General features: G+C 39.0%; 2 protein-coding genes across 4 annotated transcripts; both read left to right on the top strand.

Moving 5' to 3' along the window:
• The first annotated feature begins 3722 nt into the window (after positions 1 to 3722).
• LOC100217180 (Amino acid kinase family protein) lies at positions 3723 to 7032 on the top strand. Of its 2 annotated transcripts, none has more exons than XM_008656290.3 (7): positions 3723 to 3990; positions 4285 to 4402; positions 4510 to 4563; positions 4808 to 4899; positions 5506 to 5732; positions 6367 to 6543; positions 6625 to 7032. In XM_008656290.3, the coding sequence occupies exons 1-7, from the start codon at positions 3797 to 3799 to the stop codon at positions 6768 to 6770; spliced, it is 1008 nt and encodes a 335-aa protein (XP_008654512.1). In that variant the 5' UTR covers positions 3723 to 3796; the 3' UTR covers positions 6771 to 7032. The 2 variants fall into 2 exon arrangements, with proteins under 2 accessions (XP_008654512.1, NP_001137013.1); NM_001143541.1 differs by having other exon boundaries at positions 3754 to 3990; positions 4255 to 4402; positions 6625 to 7022.
• Positions 7033 to 12589: 5557 nt separating this feature from the next.
• Positions 12590 to 18948, top strand: LOC100857061 (histone-lysine N-methyltransferase ATXR6). Of its 2 annotated transcripts, none has more exons than XM_008658624.4 (6): positions 12590 to 13217; positions 13367 to 13459; positions 17211 to 17434; positions 17522 to 17622; positions 17863 to 18075; positions 18181 to 18948. In XM_008658624.4, exons 1-6 carry the CDS (start codon positions 12863 to 12865, stop codon positions 18338 to 18340), a joined length of 1146 nt encoding a protein of 381 aa, XP_008656846.1. In that variant the 5' UTR covers positions 12590 to 12862; the 3' UTR covers positions 18341 to 18948. The 2 variants fall into 2 exon arrangements, with proteins under 2 accessions (XP_008656846.1, XP_035817776.1); XM_035961883.1 differs by having other exon boundaries at positions 12593 to 13217; positions 17211 to 17419.
• Positions 18949 to 19411: the final 463 nt, after the last annotated feature.

Below are 19411 nucleotides of genomic sequence, written 5' to 3'. Positions count from 1 at the left end.
GATCTATAGGAATCGACAGTTCGTGCTCATGGGGAATTATAGTCTCATGACTTATATCACTAAGTGTATTCTTCATGGGAAACTCATTCTCAAAAAATGTTGCGTCTCTTGATTCCATGATAGTATCAACATACATATCAGGCACATCAGATTTTATAATTAAGAACCTATACCCAATGCTATGAAAAGAGTACCCAAGGAATATACAATCAACAGTTTTAGGCCCAAGTTTACGCTTTTTGTTGATTGGCACATTCACTTTAGCCAAGCAACCCCAAGTGCGCAAGTATGAGAGATTTAATCTTCTCTTTTCCCATTCCTCAAATGGTGTGATCTCTTTGTTCTTTGTTGGAACTCTATTCACGACATGACATGCCGTCAAAATCGCCTCACCCCACCATGCCTTGGATAATCCCGCTGTACTCAACATGGCATTCACCAAATCTGTTAGAGTGCGGTTTTCCTTTCAGCAATCCCATTGGATTGTGGTGAGAATGGTGGTGTCCTCTCATGAATAATACCATGTTCCACGCAGAACTCATCGAACACATTAGAGAAATATTCTCCACCTCGATCGGACCTTAACCGTTTTATTTTCCTCTCAAGTTGGTTCTCAACTTCAGCTTTATAGGTCTTAAAGTAATTAGACGCTTCATCTTTTGTTTTTAAGAGATACACATAGCAAAATCTAGTGGAGTCATCTATAAAAGTGAGAAAGTATCTTTTACCACATTTGGTCAAAATTCCATTCATCTCGCACAGATCAGAATGAACAAGTTCTAGAGGTGCCAAACTCCTCGCCTCAGCAGCCTTGTGAGGCTTGCGGGGTTGTTTTGATTCAACACACACATGACACTTAGACTTTTTGACCAAGTTAAATTTAGGAATTAGATTTAGATTTGCTAACCGCATAAGACAGCTAAAGCTTGCATGACAAAAACGTGAATGCCATAAATCTGACTCATCAGAAAAATGAATAGAATTCACCATTTTATTACACACATCATGCAGTGATAAGCGGAACAAGCCTCCGCAGTCATATCCTTTACCAACAAAAGTACCATGTTTCGACACAACACATTTATTAGACTCAAGAACAACTTTGTATCCATCTCGACATAGCATAGAAGCGCTAACGAGATTCTTCTTGATAGAGGGCACATGCTGCACGCTCTTCAATGGCACCGTATTTCCCGAAGTAAACTTCAGAATGACCGTACCAACACCAAGAACATGAGCACGCGACCCATTTCCCATTAACAAGGCGTCAGACCTCCCGACCTTGTTGGAGGAGAACATAGAGGCATCAACACACACATGAATGTTTGCACCACTGTCCATTCACCACTCATGTGAATTACAAACTGAAAGAACAAATGGTAAAGAATTACCATACCCAGATGGTCCATCTTCAGTTTCAGTGGTTACAACATTAGCTGATTTCTTGTCCTGTGTGAACTTGCGATCAGGGCACTCTCTAGCCCAATGTTGATCACTGCCACAGACAAAGCATCCTCCCTTTCCCTTGTTGTTCTTCTTCTTCTTTTTAAACTGTGCTGTTTGAACAGGTTTATTTGCATTCTCTGGTTTGTTCTGGTTTTTCTTCTTGTTGAACTTGCGGAAGTTTCTCTTCTGCACCACATTAGCAGTAGAGGTCTCCACACCTTTTCCATTGTCCTTTGTTCTAGCCCTTTCCTCAACATCAAGAGTACCAATGAGCTCTTCCACATTGAACTCTTGTCTCTTATGTTTGAGAGAGGTAGCAAAGTCCTTCCAAGAAGGTGGCAACTTGGCGATTATACCGCCAGCCACAAACTTGTCAGGCAAAGGACAAGGAAAAAGTTTGAGTTCCTTAGCTAGTGCCTGAAACTCATGGGCCTGTTCCACTACAGATCGGTTCTCAACCATCTTGTAGTCATACAGCTGCTCCATGAGATACAGCTTGCTACCAGCGTCAGTTACTCCAAACTTTCCAACAAGTGCATCCCACAGCTCTTTCCCTGTGGGAAGGATGATATAGCTTTTCTGGAATTTTGTATCCAGTGCGCTAATTACTGCTCCTCGAAAGAGGTTGTCTTCAGCCTTAAACTTAGCCTCATCCTCAGGAGGTAAGTTGATAGGCTTGCCCTCAGCGGCATGAAAACAAGACATTGCAGTAAGCCACAATTCCATCTTAGCTTTCTAAATCAAGAAGTTTTTACCATCAAAAGGATCAGGCTTTAGCACAGCAGCATAACCTCTGACAGCAAAATGCCTAACATTAGGTTTTTGGATTGTTAGAATTATAGACATTTTCCGTATCATTTTAATTCCATAAATTAACATTATGATGATGATATATAAAAGATAATTAACCATAGAAATCATGATCTCAAATATATCCATAACAATATGGATCATGAGAACACAAAGCATATGAATCATATAAATCATATAAATACGATAAACATATAAACTGACTGAACAATTGAAAATAAACAGATAGAAACATAAACAACATGACTGTAAAATCAAAACAAACAGATATAACATATTATAATAAGGCAGAACAGATAAGATAAAATCACTACATATGAAACAACATAGATGAATATATGAAATATATATAATCTGCAGAACGCAAAACAGTAAGTAAATAAACTGACCATACCCTCCCATGCGCTCTAATGATCCAGATCCTTGTCCAGCTTGAAAGGTTTACGCGGTTAGTGAGTGCTAAAAATTAACGCCACGCCTGCCACGCCACGCCTGACGGCGGCGCGCGCGCGTGTGGCACGCCCTTGTCCGTTTCTTGACTTCTCAAGCTAGGTGGAATAATTCTCACCATATAAGTCAAGCCAAAAGACCATTGGACTTCCAATATGGTACTATTGGTATTCTCTATCATTACACAGTATAGAGTTTATTCAATAAATGGGCCAAGCCCATAAAAGATCCAACAAAATATGCTACTAGGGATGATGTCATGGTGATATTGCATGAAATCGTCCTTGAACTACACATGAATAAACTAGTTAGGGTGATCCTTAAGATTAACTTTCACATGGGTGACATATTTAGATAAGCAAAACAATATGAAGATGAACACACATGTAGTTGACATCTTTCCATTTCTATTTAGGACTCGTTTGGTTGCGTCTAGATCGAAAGTGATTAAAGGGGATTAAATCATTCTCTAGTCAAAATTGAATAGAAGGAGATTTAACCCCCTTCGATCCAGACGCAACCGATAAGGCTTTAGGACTTGTTCGGTTACGTCTGAATTGAGGGCTTATTTGAATGCACTAGAACTAATAATTAGTTAGCTAAAAATTGTTAGTGGATTTAGCTAGCTAATAAATAACTACATAACTATTAACTAATTTACCAAAAATAGCTAATAGCTGAACTATTAGCTAGAGTGTTTGGATGTCTCAACTAATTTTAGCCATTAACTATTAGTTTTAGTGCATTCAAACACCACTGAATAAGGTTAGATAAAACTAAATCTCTCACTAGTCAAAATTAAATAGAAAGAGATTTAAATTTCGATAAAAAAAATTCAAAGATAACGTCGCGTGGGAGTTCTCACGCACTGTAGTCCCTTGTGGCGCCTTGTGCTACTGTTCGGCATGTATTTGGGCCAGCTGTCTACAAAAATTGAGCCCAAATCACATTTTCGGCCAAGTTAATCCAAGTCCATTAAAAACGAAAATCTCTCCCCTCCATCATCCTCTCCTGGGTCCTGGCTTCTCCTTCCACTCCGGAGATCGACGGCTGCTTGCCGCACTCGCGCTCGCTCCCACGGCCGGCAACCATGGCCGCCGCCGCTGCCGCGGTGCCAGCCACCTTCCTCTCGGGCCTCCCCTCTCCACGGACCCCGTCTCCTGTGCTCCACTCGCCCGTACAGAGAGCCCATCCCGTCGCCGCTCCTCTCTTCCTCTCCGCCAAGCGCCGCGCCTATGCCTGCGCCGCCACGGCCTCCGGCTCCTTCTATTCCTCCAACTCAGGGTACGCAGCTTTACATCCCGCCGGAAATACATATAATAATTGTGCCGTGGGTGATGGCATGTGTAGCCGGTGGCCCGCTGCCCGCGTGTGTGGTATGCTGATTTTGTTGGGATGTTAGACGAAACGCATGTTCCTTGGACGTTTGTTTCCTCAAGCGCTAGATCATTAGCAGCTAATTGAACAGTTCAGGGCTACAAATTCGACTGGGTCTATGTAATTCTGGATTACGTTTCGTCATTCATCTCATGTCTATTTGTTTCTCAGAAATCAAACCTCACTGATGCCGTCGTTCAGCTTTGCATTTGACGAAGGTTCTTCTAGTTCCAAAAGGCTATATAGATGGAAGAGGGTATTGCTTAAAGTAAGTGGAGAAGCTCTTGCCGGCGACCACACAGAAAACATCGACCCAAAGGTTAACCTTCTTTTGGTGGAGCATGAGCATCTTTAAATACTGTGATAGCAGACGAGATTCATGTGAGTGGGTCATGGAATTTAATGTAAATGTGTGGTCTATTGCAGATTACAATGGCTATTGCAAGAGAGGTTGCTTCTGTCACCAAGCTAGGTGTAGAGGTGTGTCCTCGACCACCGTTCATTTATTTCACATCTTGGACTACTTGGTTAAAGATTTATAATTAGTGAAGTAAAAAGTGCATGTACATCTTGTTAATAGTATACATTAATTCAATGGTTAGATTCTGTTGCGTTCCTATCAAATGATCTTGGATGTGTATCTGTACTCTGTGTGTGTCATTGCCTTTTGTTTTCTCTAAAGTAATCATATAATGTGCATTAAAACATGTGAGAGCCCTTGTAGGTTGCTATTGTTGTTGGCGGTGGCAATATCTTTCGTGGGGCCTCTTGGGCTGGATGTAGTGGTCTTGACCGCTCATCTGCAGATTACATCGGGTAAGATGTTCAATGCCTTGTATATTTTCATTCCCTTATTCTATGCTCGGCTGTTAAGTTGCCTTCAAAAGAAGTTGAGATGCAATAAAGTGAAACAAAAAGAGAGCCCCATATCAACATATTTATGTCATCCGTATTAACTTCTTGGACGGACTGATCGTATTCACATCTAATATTCAAGCTGTGTGTAATTTTTCTACAGTATTCCATCAAAATAGTTTACTGAGTGGCAACTGGCAAGCATGAATACATTTTAAGGAACTTGCAATTTTATCAAAAATTCAAAACTCCAGGCGACTTGTAGTTTATTAATTATATTCCCGTAGCATTTTGTGACTCGACTGCCCATTTTGGAAGGCATTATTGTGACAAATCAGTGTTCTTAAGACGTTCTTAAGGCGGTAAGGTGAGCAAGTAAACATGATCACCGTCTTAGCGCCTAGGCGATGCCTAGGTGGGCAAGGGAAGCAAGGCACCAAGAATTCTCCGAGCGCCTGGATGCCTAGGCGTCGCCTAGGCGACACCTTAAAAACACTGTGACAAACAGTTTTGTAGTTTTGGTAATCTTAAAACAACAGTACATCTTATGAAGCTTTCCTAATTCAGCATGTTGGCCACTGTGATGAATGCTATATTTCTTCAAGCAACAATGGAGAGCATCGGAATACCGACCCGTGTCCAAACTGCCTTCCGTATGTCAGAAGTTGCAGAACCGTACATACGCCGAAGAGCTGTAAGGCATTTAGAGAAAGGAAGAGTTGTCATATTTGCTGCTGGAACAGGGAACCCATTCTTCACGACGGATACAGCTGCTGCTCTCCGTTGTGCCGAAAGTGAGATCATCTTCCACTCTTCACTGATGAACTGTTGTGACTAAAAAATTCTTGATAAATATGCTTGCAGAGATGTCTATTTGTCCATTTTTAAGAATAGTTGCTTAAAGCATTCATTATTGTACTGTAGTTTACGGGTCATTTGACTAACTAGGACTCCCGTAGCAACACTTTATGCTAGCTACCTACTTATTACCTTGTTCTTTTTAGTTGTGTCACGATAAACTGACAACATTTTGGCGCAAGATTAAATGAAGTATATAAGCTGTGGATGGAATAATTGATTTCCTGCCACAGTTCTGCAACTTGTACAAATTTTTTGTTAGGATGTGTTTTGATTGACTCTATTACTACATATTTACGCAAGCAATCATTTAGTCACAGGGTGTTAGTGTGTGTGTTTTCTTGTACCTGTTTTTTCTTCTTAATATAATGATACATACCTCTCCTTCATGTTCGATGATAAAAAAACGATGCAGTGTGCCTATGGAATCATGGCATCATATTGTGAGCTTGAACTTAGCTTTCCTAGACTGATTTCTCGGATGAACAACACTGTTTCATTAGTTTGTTTCTTTTTGTTGCTTAGTTTATTGTACATTGACCCTTTTTTATGCTATTATTATGTGTGCAGTCAACGCAGAGGTAATGCTGAAAGCAACAAATGTTGACGGTGTGTACGATTCAGACCCCAGGCAGAACCCAAATGCCCGCCTTCTTGAGACTGTGAGCTACCATGAAGTTACGGCAAGAGATCTCTCTGTCATGGATATGACTGCTATTACACTATGCCAAGAAAACAACATCCCCAGTATGGACGCTATCAGTTTGACCTTGTATTGATTTTGTATTTCGTTTTTCAAAATTTTAATCTACCATGCCATTTTTGCAGTCGTCGTGTTTAACTTGCAAGAGCCTGGAAACATTGCAAAGGCTATTGTCGGTAAGAAGGTTGGTACCTTCGTCGGATGCAAAAGAAATCAGAAACGAAATGAAAACACACTGGTTGAAGAAAGAAGATTGGTCAATGAGGTGTGAGCTCCAGAGCTGAAAGAGTTGGGGCTCTCTCTCTTGTCTTATTTAGTTTATGTATATGCATAGAAGGTTTTAGGTTGGATTAGGGTTAGGTGTTGGTGCTGGAATTACATTAGATTAGCTATCAATTCTTGCAGTCGTCATGTTTCTCTTTTCTTTCGAGGAGAACATCTCTATTATATAGAGTATTAGGTTTAGAGGGTGTTTGAATGCACTAGAACTAATAGTCGGTGACTAAAATTAGTTGAGATATTCAAACACCCCAGCTAATAGTTCAGCTATTAGCTATTTTTGGTAAATTAGTTAATAGTTAGGTAGCTATTTGTTAGCTAGCTAATTTCACTGAGGCCCCGTTTGTTTCGTTGGAATTGAATTCCATTTTAATAATTATAATTTAGACAAAACTAATTAAGTTTATATATTTAAATATGTAATATATTTGTATATTATCCTAAATCATATGAGAGTGATAGTTATATACTATATTTATGTTATAGCAAAGCAAGTAGAAAAGTGTGCTATAAGTTGTGCATTGGAAAAATAGCATGTAAATCTATATAATTAATTTCTACATCTCACCCCATGAATTTGAGATAGGCTTATATGATAACTTTGGAAAGTGGTGGAATGTCACATTCAAAAAAAATAGTATATTCCATTAGTAAGATTCCAATTCCTAAAAATGAAAGGAAACAAACGGGACCTGATAGTTTTTAGCCAACTAACTATTAGTTCTAGTTCATTCAAACACCCCCTTAGGATAACCGTGTGCAAAAATGAATAATGATCTCCACAATCTTCCATGATCTAATAATTTAGTTTTAAACTTGTCACACAAGGTAAAGTTAGATTATTATAGAAAATAGTAAAAATAGAAACATAATTGACGTTAGTTTTTTTAAAGAAATACTGCCATACAGTAAAATTTTATTAAGAAAAGATGAAACAACAGAACAAAACGAAGAAGAAAATGAAAAAAATGGAGGGGGTGGAGAGGGGAGGAGCAGTCATCTAGAGTTTAGCCATTGAGATATGTAAGCTTAAGAGCAGGGCTAAATCTAAGCATCTGTAGCTTAATTGACGTTAGTTACCATGTTGTAAGTCACAAATCATGTGAATAATTATGCAAAAAAAGACGTGCCAATGTGTGTAGCTTTAGCTTGACAAACTATTTAAGTTGTGACAGTGGTAAGAGAGTTAAGAGTGAGGCATGAAAGTTTGGCATTGTCGCATTGCAAATGACAATGGTCACCTCACTCCTCAACTGGAGTGGCAGCGCAATCACGATCAGTGCATGTGTCTTTATTAATCTAATATAATGAGCTATCTTTAGCATTGTTAGCATTGTTTTTTCCTTTCCTTTGCGTCTTCTCATTCGAGCTGTGTTCTTGATGTCTTATAGGGTCGTCTTCAACACTATTTTATGTCTTTGTTTGAGGTGTTGATCACTTGATCTTCGCGTTGCCTTTATCTAAAGGGTGTAAGGTTTCTAGAGACTAATTTTTAATTCCTCTATTTTATTCCATTTTAGTCTACGAAAACTGAGTTTGGACTAAAATAGAATAAAATGGAGGGACTAAAATTTAGTCACTAAAAACCAAACACCCCCTAAGTCTATCTCTGCATCCAGTTGAACCAAACAACTTATATACTAGCAAACCACATTAGTCCAATTAACCATGTTGTCATAAAATCACTAAAATTAAGCATGGTCTTAGCTAGGTGCCATTTCACCTTATATACTAGCAAACTGCATTAGTCCAATTAACCATGTTGTCATACAATTGGATTCAATTAAACATGAAACATGGTCTTAATGTCATTTTCCTTACATGATTATATGTCTAGTTGTAAAATTATATTGAATGGATGACTTGTTTTCTACAAATATGTTATATGAACTGAAGATTCTAGGTAACAAAGAATGTGATTCATGTTAAAATGTGATGTTCGCATTGGCGTCATAAATACGAAGACCTTCCTTGATGTTGGTGACCTTGAAAAGTTGGTGAATCATAACCATATTGTTGGAAATTGTTTGGGATGCTAAAAGAAATGGTGTGTTTGACATGAAGTGAGAGGATGGAATGCTTTAAGAAAACTAGGACGATGAGATGCTTGGATGAAATTGGAATAGTGAGTGTTTTGGCAAAACTGATTCAGGCAAAATGTGCTGAAATTTGCATTGGTTAGTGGTTCAAAACATGTTAAAAGTTGAACTCACTAGAATATCATTTGATATGTTTATTTTCTATTATTATTTTTTATGAAAGATGACAATACAACGAAGAGTCTAGTTTGGTAAAGGAGAGAGAGAGAGAGAGAAATGTAGTAATACAATGGTTGTTTTAGGCCGATTGACATCCTTATCTAGCTGGCGACTAGATAAGCTTTCTATAATCTACCACACCTCCTTGGACTATAAAAGGGGGCGGTGGGGCCCATCTAGGGTAGATTATCTGAACAACATTGCATAGGCAATAGATACAACATCACATAGAATATATGATATTATCTTTCATTGAGAGCCTAAATCTATCTAAATCCTCATGTCCTTTGTGCATTTACCTTCCATTCTCAATTTCGTGATGCACCTCATACATATTCGCTGCCAAAGTTTTCTTAACAAGATGGTATAAGTTTGGTACTTTCTACTGCATTTTCTTTTGCCTTTTAAGCTGGCATGCAATTTGTAGTGGTAATGTTTTCTCGATCTTATGGTGAGATTTCACGGGAGGATTGACAAGTATGTTATATTTTTCTTCATCTGGTTGAAACATGCAAGTCTATCGCACAATCAATATGATGAAATTTACCAACAAGCGTGGTGTCAACCAATAATCAAGCATGCATATATGAAATTGATCATGATGGATTTATTCTAGCAATGTTTAACATCTTGTGATATCTTAGGATGATGAAGAGAAGTGCATACAAAATGAAGGTGTGACATAGTTTACAAAGGAGAGAGAATTAAAGTGTGCTACGATATTGCCACTACACTAGCTTTAAACCTTTTTTCTTTAATAAAAAACTTATGTTGCTTTTTCATGTAATTTTTTTGTGTGGTGATATGAGACCCTTGAAGAATATATGGTTTTATGGATGGTAACATATGATGGGCCTCTCCATTGGTAACTAACAATCAAAAGTTGTCTAGATTTAAAAATCACGGGCTACCATGGGAGCAGTGGACATTTTGAATTTGGTGATACGTTTTCCTTATTGTTACTCATTATTTTTTTAACAAAAGTTGGGTTGATCATCACATATTTTTTTGGCATTACAGACAAGCCAAATGAGGTTGCATGTTATTTGTTCCTTATTTTTGTTTCAAAATTCTATAGTAATAAATGCCTACCAATTTTGATCAATATTTTATAGTGTGAAATAAAACCTTTTTAGCCCTTCCACATGGTGGATGCTAGGGAACCATCACCCTAAAGGTCGAGGAATTTTTAAATTTCTTGATTTATATCAAAGTAAAACAAATCATATGAGAAAAAAATTGGATGGAAGGTTGTTTTCCTCCCTAAGGATGGCAAGTCCATTTAAGTGATAGTGTAGGCATCTTTTGTACTCTTCAAGTACAAGTTAAGGTAGTCACTATTTTGGTAGTTAAGTTATATATAATTTGGGCCATTATGCATTGTTCTTCCCTTCGTCTCCAACATTAAGTAAAACATAATCGATTGTATGAAATATTCCATAGAAAAGATGGTTCTTTTGTTTTTTATATCTTGAAAAAAGATAGAATTGATGAGATGGAAAAACAAAGTTAAGAAAGAAAATACAAAAATGGAGGAAAATTAAGTAATCGGTGGTTATATGGACGATTGAGTGAGAGCAAGAGCGAGAGCGACATGAGAGTTTAACATTAGCAATGGCAATGACCAACTCACTCCTTAGTCCTCGCAACCGGATAGTGACTAGCAATGCATCGCATAGGACGTCCTTGCTTGGGTTGCATGATCCATAAACTAATAACAACTTTGCTATTATTATTGAATTCTATTTGGTTGTTGGTTACCTTACACTTTAGTGCAATTTCATTCTTTCTGTATAATGCACCTTTGATGTGACTGTCAAGGAGCTACCTATATCAAAAGTTCCTAATAGTACATCATTCATGTCTTTTTGTGCTTATATCTTTGACTATGAAATTGTATAGATTGCATGAATTTTTGGTCATTGCAGCGTTGCAAATATGCCCATGTGAGTTGAAGATTCTAGACAACGAAAAATGTGATTTATGTGAAAATTTGACACGCTTTGTTTGCACCATGAGTGCAAAGTCCTTCCTTGATGTTAGCGGCCCAAAAAACATGAACTACAATTATGTTGCTAAAAGTTGTTTGACATACTAAACTGATTGCTGTTTATTTGATATGGATTGAGAGCATGGGATGTTTTGAGAAACTAGGTTGATGGGATACTTGGATGAAATCGGAATAGTGGGATGTTTTTCCAAATTTAATTAGAAAATATACCACAATTTGAATTGATCAATGATTCAGACATGTTGAACACTTGGATTTTTTTTAGTTTAGACATGAATGGATTACATCATTCTAGCGAAAATTTTGCTTCCTGAAGCATACTTTTGAGAATAACCATTCTAACTCCTCTATTTCTTATCTTTTTATATGCAAGCGAAATATGAAGAAGAGCTCGTCGTGCAAGAACTCAATGTCGAGAGAACAAGGGAGTTCAACAACTAGAAAATGGACACATGATATGGTCGTATGTTGTAGTTGGGATAGTAGTTTAATTTGGGAGTTGGATGTGGGAGCGGAGTAGAGAACTACATTGATTGAAAGAAAGATATTGTATTCTATTGATTGTAGCTAGGTTTTGGGCTTTTTTTGTTATGTCCTTATTAAGGCCGATCAATGTATAAGTTTGATTTTCAACTAGTTTATAACCTCCTATTTTTATACAACCAGATGTACTTCAATGACATCTCCTTATACTTTGTTTTTTTATTACACATGTGTTAATTTCTTTGATTGATAAGAAGTGAGTCAAGGTATTATACATTGAAATCTTAACATCATGAAGGATAAGCAAAAAAAATAAAGGTGCGAAATGGCGTGGAAAGGAGAGAGAATGGAGCATATCTACAACAGTGTTTGTACACTTACCGCATGTACTATGTGGTTTACAGCTAGTGTGAGTTGTAACTGACAACTAAAACTTTATTGGATTCAAAATTCAAAAACCATTGGCTACTATGGGACAAAAGTTTGCTTAACAATTGCTTGTTGCTACTCATTAATTTTGTGACAAAAGTTGGGCTGGCGTTGGGCATCCATTGTTTTTTAGCAATAGATAAACCAGATGAGTTGGCACATAGATTCTTGTTTAAGAATTCTACAACAATGTATAAGCACCTGCCAATTTTGGTTGATATTTTATAGGTTAAAATAAAATGCTTGTTTCCTATCCTACCCACGCGGCAAATGCTAGAAAACCCTAGCCTCTCTCTAGACTGAAGTGAAGGCACAAAGTTTTTTGTTAATTCATGCCAATTCTTTTCTTAAAATATCAAATGAAATAAATCCGTGTATCATACTCATACATATACAATTCCAGTTTTGCTCTACACTCAATCCTTAGAAAGCAATAAGCAAAAATAATGCAACATAAGATGGTAACTTTGTTGTCCTTAATTTCATATAATATATCTCGACAAAAGAAAAGGAATTAGAAAGAAACAAAAATAAAACAAAAAGAGAGAGAGAGTAGAGACACGACGCGAGAGTTGGGCGTGGCAATGGCAATGACAACGACAACGGTCTCCTCGCTTGCTCCTCACTGGCGGCCGTCACACCTGGAGAGTGACTGGCAGTGGCAGCCCGCACCCCGCAGCGCCTCACGCGACGCGGCGCAGGCTTCTCGTGGCCTTCTTCGGTTCTTCCCTCCCCCCTACACCTACATATCTACCAAAGCGAGCGAGTCCACCGTCGACACCACGTCATCGGCCCCATTCTCCTCCGTCCTCTCCCTCTCGACTTGGCGACAGGCTCTCTCTCCTACCCGAGAGGACAGACCGCACCGCCACGCACCCGGCACCCCCTCTCCTCTCTGCCGTCATGGGACGTGCCGCGCCGTCTTCATCGCCGAGCTCGCCGCAGCTCGGGCGCAAGCGCACGGCGGCGCCCACACCGGAGCCCCCGACACCGCAGCGCCACTGCTCCATGGTCGACGTCATGCGCCGCTCGCGCGCCGTCGCCGCGCCGCCCCCTGTCGCACGCGCGCGGGTGTACACCTACTACGAGACCCTTCTCTGTGAGACCTGCGGCCTCGGTGACCGCGACGACGAGATGCTCCTCTGCGACCGGTGCGACCGCGGCTGCCATACCTTCTGCCTCCGCCCCATCGCCGCCAAGGTCCCCATCGGCCCCTGGTTCTGCCCCGTCTGCGCCCCGCCGACTATGGCCCCCAAGAGTGCGTCTTGCCCGCCCTCCTCGCCGCCTCCATCTCGCCATTTCCCTCCCCCTCGCTCTCGGCTCTCATTTCCTTATCATCTTCTTTCATGCCTTGTTGTGCTATTATATCTCACTGTTTTCCTCCTTTTGTGTGTGGGGGATCTTTAGGTTTCCCGGTGAAGCAGACCAAGATCGTCGATTTCTTCCGGATTCAGAAGGATGAGCAGGATGCACAGGCCGCCAAATGCAGGCTCTCCCAAGGCAATCCCCCCCACCTGTGTGCACCATTGCATTGCATAATTTAATGTCCTATGAAATGCGAGGCCTTTTTGCCTCATTGCTTGCGTTGGATGATCCATGAAGCAGCGGCTTCGCTATTGTCGAATTCGTTTTTTCTCATAGACTGCTTTTCAATTGTTGTTGGTTATCTTGCACTCTAGCATATATTTTTCTTTCCATGTCTAAATGTCCTCCTACATTGTCATCTGTACACCTTCGATGCATCAGTCAAGAGCCATGCTACCAAAAGTTCCTGTTAGTATGCCGATCGTGTCTTTTCTTGGTGTTGCATGCTTGATTGTGCAATTCTATTGACTGCATGGCCTGCTGATGTTGCAGCATTGCCTGCAAATATGCTCCTGTGAATTGGAAACTCTAGGCAACAGAGAATACAGTTTACATTAAAATGTGGCATGCTTGCTTACATCATGAATGGAATTAGGCAGGAAAGCATTACCAGACAATCTGGATCGCGGTTCAGACAAATTTTGTGTTTCACTTTCTAGATCATTTATACTTGTACGGATTGTGACTTATTTCTAGTTCCGGTATGTATGTTTACCCACTTGATTATCTTTGGCTGCATCCATTAGCCACAAGAATAGTTTCCACCCTTGGACGTATTGTATTAGTATACAATACAAGGCTTGAGCGAGTTGTGTTCTATTTTTTTGTGGTATAATACTGTAATAATCTCTACAGGTTCAATGCACCTGCTAAGAGCTGCAGTAGCGATCACCAAATATTCCTGTTAGTATGCCAGTCACTTCTTTTGGTTCTTGTATGTTTGATCGTGCAATTATATTGACTGCATGGCTTGCAGATTGTTGCAGCATTGCCTTCAAATATGCTCCTGCGAATTGGAAACTCTAGGCAACAAAGAATACGGTTTACGTTATAATGTGACATACTCGATTACGTCATGACTAGAAATAGGCGGGAAAGCATTATGTACAATCTGGGTTAGTTATGTGTGCTTTTTAATTAGTAACGACAAGTTGCAATTCAAACAAATTGTGTGTTTCACTTTCTAGACCATTTATAGTTGTACGGATTGGGAATTATTTCTAGTTATGGTATATATGTTTACCCGCTTGATTATCTTTGGCTGCATTCATTAGCCATAACAATAGTTTCTGCCCTTGGATGTATTGTATTAGTATACAAAACAAGGCTTGAGTGAGTTGTGTTCTTTTTATTTGTTTTATTTGTGGCCAGTACAATACTGTAATAATCTCTACAGGTTCAATACACCTGCTAAGAGCTGCAGTAACGATTAGCAAATATTTCTGTTAGAGTGTTAGTAGGCCAGCCACTTCTTTTTGGGTATTGTATGTTTGATCGTGCAATTATATTGACTGCATAACTTGCTGATTGTTGCAGCATTGCCTTCAAATATGCCCCTGTGAATTGGAAATTCTAGGCAACAAAGAATACAGTTTACGTTAAAATGTGACATACTTGCTTACGTTATGAGTAGAAATAGGCGGAAAAGCATTATGTACAATCTGGGTTAGTTATGCGTGCTTTTTAAGTAGTAACGGCAAGTTGCAGTTCAAACAAATTATGGGTTTCAGAATCCAGATCATTTATGGTTGTACGGATTGGGAATTATTTCTAGTTCTGGTATATATGTTACCCGTTTCATTATCTTTGGCTGCATCCATTAGCCATAACAATAGTTTCTGCCCTTGGATGTATTGTATTAGTTAGTATACAATACAAGGCTTCAGCAAGTTGTGTTCTATTTATTTGTTTTTTTGTGGGCAGTATAATACTGTAACGATCTCTATAGGTTCAATACACCTGCTAAGAGGTGCAGTAGCGATTAGCAAATATTCCTGTTAGTAAGCCAGTCACTTCTTTTGGGTCTTGTATGTTTGATCATGCAATTGTATTTGCTGCATAGCTTGCTGATTGTTGCAGCATTGCCTTCAAATATGCCCCTTTGAATTGAAAACTCTAGGCAACAAAGAATACAGTTTATGTTAAAATACGACATACTTGCTTACATCATGACTAGAAATAGGCGGGAAAGCATTACCATGCAATCTGGGTTCGTTATGTGTGCTTTTTAAGTAGTAATGGCAAGTTGCAGTTCAAACAAATTATGTGTTTCACTTTCTAGATCATTTATGGCTGTACGGATTGGAACTTATTCCTAGTTTTGGTATATATGTTTACCCGCTTGATTATATCTAGCTGCATTCGTCAGTGCACCTGCTAAGAGCTGCGGTAGCAATTAGCGAACATTCCTGTTAGTGTGCCAGTCATTTCTTTTTGGGTCTTGTATGTTTAATTGTGCAATTGTATTTACTGCATAGCTTGCTGATTGTTGCAGCATTGCCTTCAAATATGCCCCTGTGAATTGGAAACTCTAGGAAACAATAATACAGTTTACGTTAAAATGCGACATACTTGCTTACGTCATGACTATAAATAGGCGGGAAAGCATTATCGCACAATCTGGGTTAGTTATGCATGCTTTTTAAGTAGTAACGGCAAGTTGCAGTTCAAACAAATCACGTATTCACGTGTTTCACTTTCTAGATCATTTATGGTTGTATGGATTGACTTAATTTCTGGTTCTTGTATTACATGTATCCTCTTGATTATCATTCGTTTAGCCATAACAATAGTTTCTGCCCTTGGATGTATTGGGAGGAGGGAGAGGAGCGCCGGCGGCGCAGGGAGAAGGGAGGGGAGAAGGCAAGCACCGGTGGTTGGGCAGGGGAGGTGGCGGCTGGGAGGGGAGAGAAAAAAAAATTGCCTCTGATACCATATTGGAAACCCTAACCCTAGACTAGGGAGGGGATATGTATTAATAGACCTAGAAATGGACCTGGCCCATTACAGTACACCGGGGAGACCACCAAACCTAATACAATTCTAACAGTATACAATACAAGGCTTGAGAGAGTTGTGTTCTATTTGTTTGTTTTTTATTTGTCGGTATAACACTGTAATCTCTGTAGGTTCGATGCACCTGCTAAGAGCTAGCAGTAGCAGATATTCCTGTCAGTATGTCAGTCACATATCTTTGGATCTTGTATGTTTGATTGTGCAATTGTATTGATTGCATATCTTGCCGATTGTCGCAGCATTGCTTGCGAATATGTTATTTGAATTGTATTGACCTGCTAAGACCCTAAAGCTTGCCGTATGTAGGGGTTCTCTCCCCCCCATAGATCTGCTGTAATCTTTTATCATGAGCAATAAACTCCCTGGTTTCCTACAATAATAATGGCAATGTGGAGTTGGAACAAATCGTGTACTTCACCTTGTTCATAAAGGTTGTTTGGATTGACTGCCTTCTGTCGTCGGTATATGTTGCGTGTGTACCCTCTTATTATCTTGGTTGTGTTCATTTAACCATATATAGTTCCTGCCTTTTTCCCTTGTCTTATTGCTAATCACTGGATGTACTCCAGTAAACTGTGTGTTTTTATTTATGTGCAGCTCAACTTCAATTACTATTCAGTAGTTAGCATCAATAAACACTTGGGGTAATAGATTTTATATTAAGTGGATAAGCCATATATCTCACAGATATTGTAAATGCAAAATTTGGTGCACAGGATTGCCTGATATGCTAGCTAATATTTGACTGGGTTTCTAATATTTGTTAGATTTAAACACTAACTGAACTAATACCGAAAACAAATATAGATAGATTGAGTACAGAAAGGGATGTGCTTGTTATGGTACTAATAACTCATGAGATTTATTTCAGATGGTAGAAGGCGAAGGAAGCGTTCTCTTGTTATGCACAAGAGGAGGAGGAGGATACTGCCATTTGTTCCATCTGAAGATGGAGCTAGAAGACTCAAACAAATGGCGTCTCTGGCCACTGCTTTGACGTCTTCCAAAACAAAGTTCAGTAATGAGCTGACTTACATGCCTAACATGGCTCCTAGGTCTTCCAATCTGGCAAGATTGGAGGTAGGCGGAATGCAGGTTAGCAGCAAAATCTTTTCACCTGGAATTATGTTATAATCATCTGGTGTTTTGTTGTTGTAATCTTGCTCTCCTCGACTTTTCAAGGTTCTGCCCAAAGAGGATAAGGAAAATATAGAGCTGTGCAGAACCATGCAGCAAAGAGGCGAATGCCCTCCACTTCTCGTGGTCTTTGATCCCCTTGAAGGGTACTTGTCTTGAACTCACTACACTCAGTTATTTACTTGTTGGAAGTTTGTCTATTTAATCCGGAGTTTGTGGTGCTGGAACGTGTGTGTGCAACACTGCCCTTAGTGTTCCAGTGTCACACACTGTAAACAAAAATTGTGAGAGCAAAGCTGTGGATTCTGTGGCGTACACACACACATTTACATTTTGTTTTACTTTTTTAGTACACAGAATCGACACTTTGACATTTTTATTTCCAGTTTCACTGTGCAGGCTGACGGTGATATTAAGGATATGACCTTCCTCGCTGAATATACTGGGGATGTCGATTATCTGGAGAACAGGGAAAATGATGATTGCGACTGTATTATGACGCTCCTCCTGCCAGCTGATCCTTCCCAAATGCTGGTGATTTGCCCTGACAAGCGGGGTAACATTTCTCGCTTCGTCAGTGGCATCAACAACCACACACCGTAAGTTGTTAGTTTTGTATCCAAGTTCAGCCTTGCAGCTGCTGTACTGTGTTGCCACCTCAAAGAAAGGATTTGTGTGTAATTCTAAGTTGGAAACTGTTGCAGGGATGGCAAGAAGAAGCAGAATGTCAAGTGTGTGCGGTACGACATGGATGGAGAGAGCCATGTTTTGCTGGTCGCCTGCCGTGATATAGCTTGTGGTGAGAAGCTATATTACGATTACAACGGATACGAGCATGCGTATCCTACTCACCATTTCTTCTAAACACCCCCCCCCCCCCCCAAAAAAAAAAAAACAGTTTTGACCTGAACAGTAAGGTAGTAGTAAAGGAGGCTGGGTGAAATTGATAGAACTTTGCCAACTAAAAACCAACAACATATACTGAAGAGATCCTAAAATGATAGACATTGATAGGTGCTTAGGGAACTAGTACCCTGATTCAATTACAGGAGCCAATGAAGAGGAATTGCCATTGTCTCTGCTCTCCAGATGCATCTTCCCATTCATATTCTTTCTTTTTTGTTATATAAGAAAATGCAGAGGAAAAAGAAGAAGAATGTTGCAGTTGAGTTAACTGTTGGCCTGTTGCTGGTTCAAGGCACATGGCCGTCTCTATAATGTTCTGTCTACTTTCACCGTTTGCGGTTGTGCTCCTTACACACAGTATGTGTGTGCATTGATGTGCACTTGAGGCTAGGATATCACAAAAGAGGTTCAAGTGATATCACACTGTTTTAGAGTTTGCAGATCCGAAAGCCTAAACATCACAGACTCACATTACTACATAACATAATGAGGGAATTGCATGGTTACCTCACTCCAGGATGTCACTTTGTTTTTATCTTTTTTTTATATAAAAAAGTTTATATGTATGTCTCTTCTTTTTTTGAAATGGACACCTAGCTTATTCCTATTTTATTATTAGATGCACTCAGCCCATTAAAGGACGTTCATACCTTTGCACTATTGTTTCTCCTTTTATTAACTGTTTGTAAATTTACTCCACCTTAATATACAAGTTTGCAATATATTTATGTCATAAATCTGATCATAAATTTTGAAAATACATAATTTGAATTTTAAAATATTTTAAAATTGATGAAACTAAATTGAATTTGACATTAAGTTTTGATACCATTTTAATTCTAATTTTGAAAATATTTTAGTTACAGTATAAATCCAAAATTGTCATTAAAATATTGTTAATTTTATAAAAAAAGCAATGTTAAATTCAATTTATTTTTATTAATTTTGAAATAATTTAAAATTTAAAGTTGAAATACAGATTTTTTTTAAATATGGTCATATTTATGTCATAATTAAAATCCAAACTTT

This window comes from Zea mays, chromosome 8, assembly GCF_902167145.1.
Source record: "Zea mays cultivar B73 chromosome 8, Zm-B73-REFERENCE-NAM-5.0, whole genome shotgun sequence".
NCBI lineage: Eukaryota > Viridiplantae > Streptophyta > Magnoliopsida > Poales > Poaceae > Zea > Zea mays.
The sequence above is the reverse complement of the archived record's forward strand: the minus strand, read 5'-3'. Positions and strand labels throughout refer to the sequence as shown.

Coding starts and splice junctions, on each gene's coding strand:
- LOC100217180 (NM_001143541.1), top strand. CDS start 3,797: ATGGCCGCCGCCGCTGCCGCGGTGCCAGCCACCTTCCTCTCGGGCCTC. Junction 4,403..4,509: donor CAGAAAACATCGACCCAAAG/GTTAACCTTCTT, acceptor GGTCTATTGCAG/ATTACAATGGCTATTGCAAG. Junction 4,900..5,505: donor TCATCTGCAGATTACATCGG/GTAAGATGTTCA, acceptor TTCCTAATTCAG/CATGTTGGCCACTGTGATGA.
- LOC100857061 (XM_008658624.4), top strand. CDS start 12,863: ATGGGACGTGCCGCGCCGTCTTCATCGCCGAGCTCGCCGCAGCTCGGG. Junction 13,218..13,366: donor GCCGACTATGGCCCCCAAGA/GTGCGTCTTGCC, acceptor GGGGATCTTTAG/GTTTCCCGGTGAAGCAGACC. Junction 18,076..18,180: donor GGCATCAACAACCACACACC/GTAAGTTGTTAG, acceptor AAACTGTTGCAG/GGATGGCAAGAAGAAGCAGA.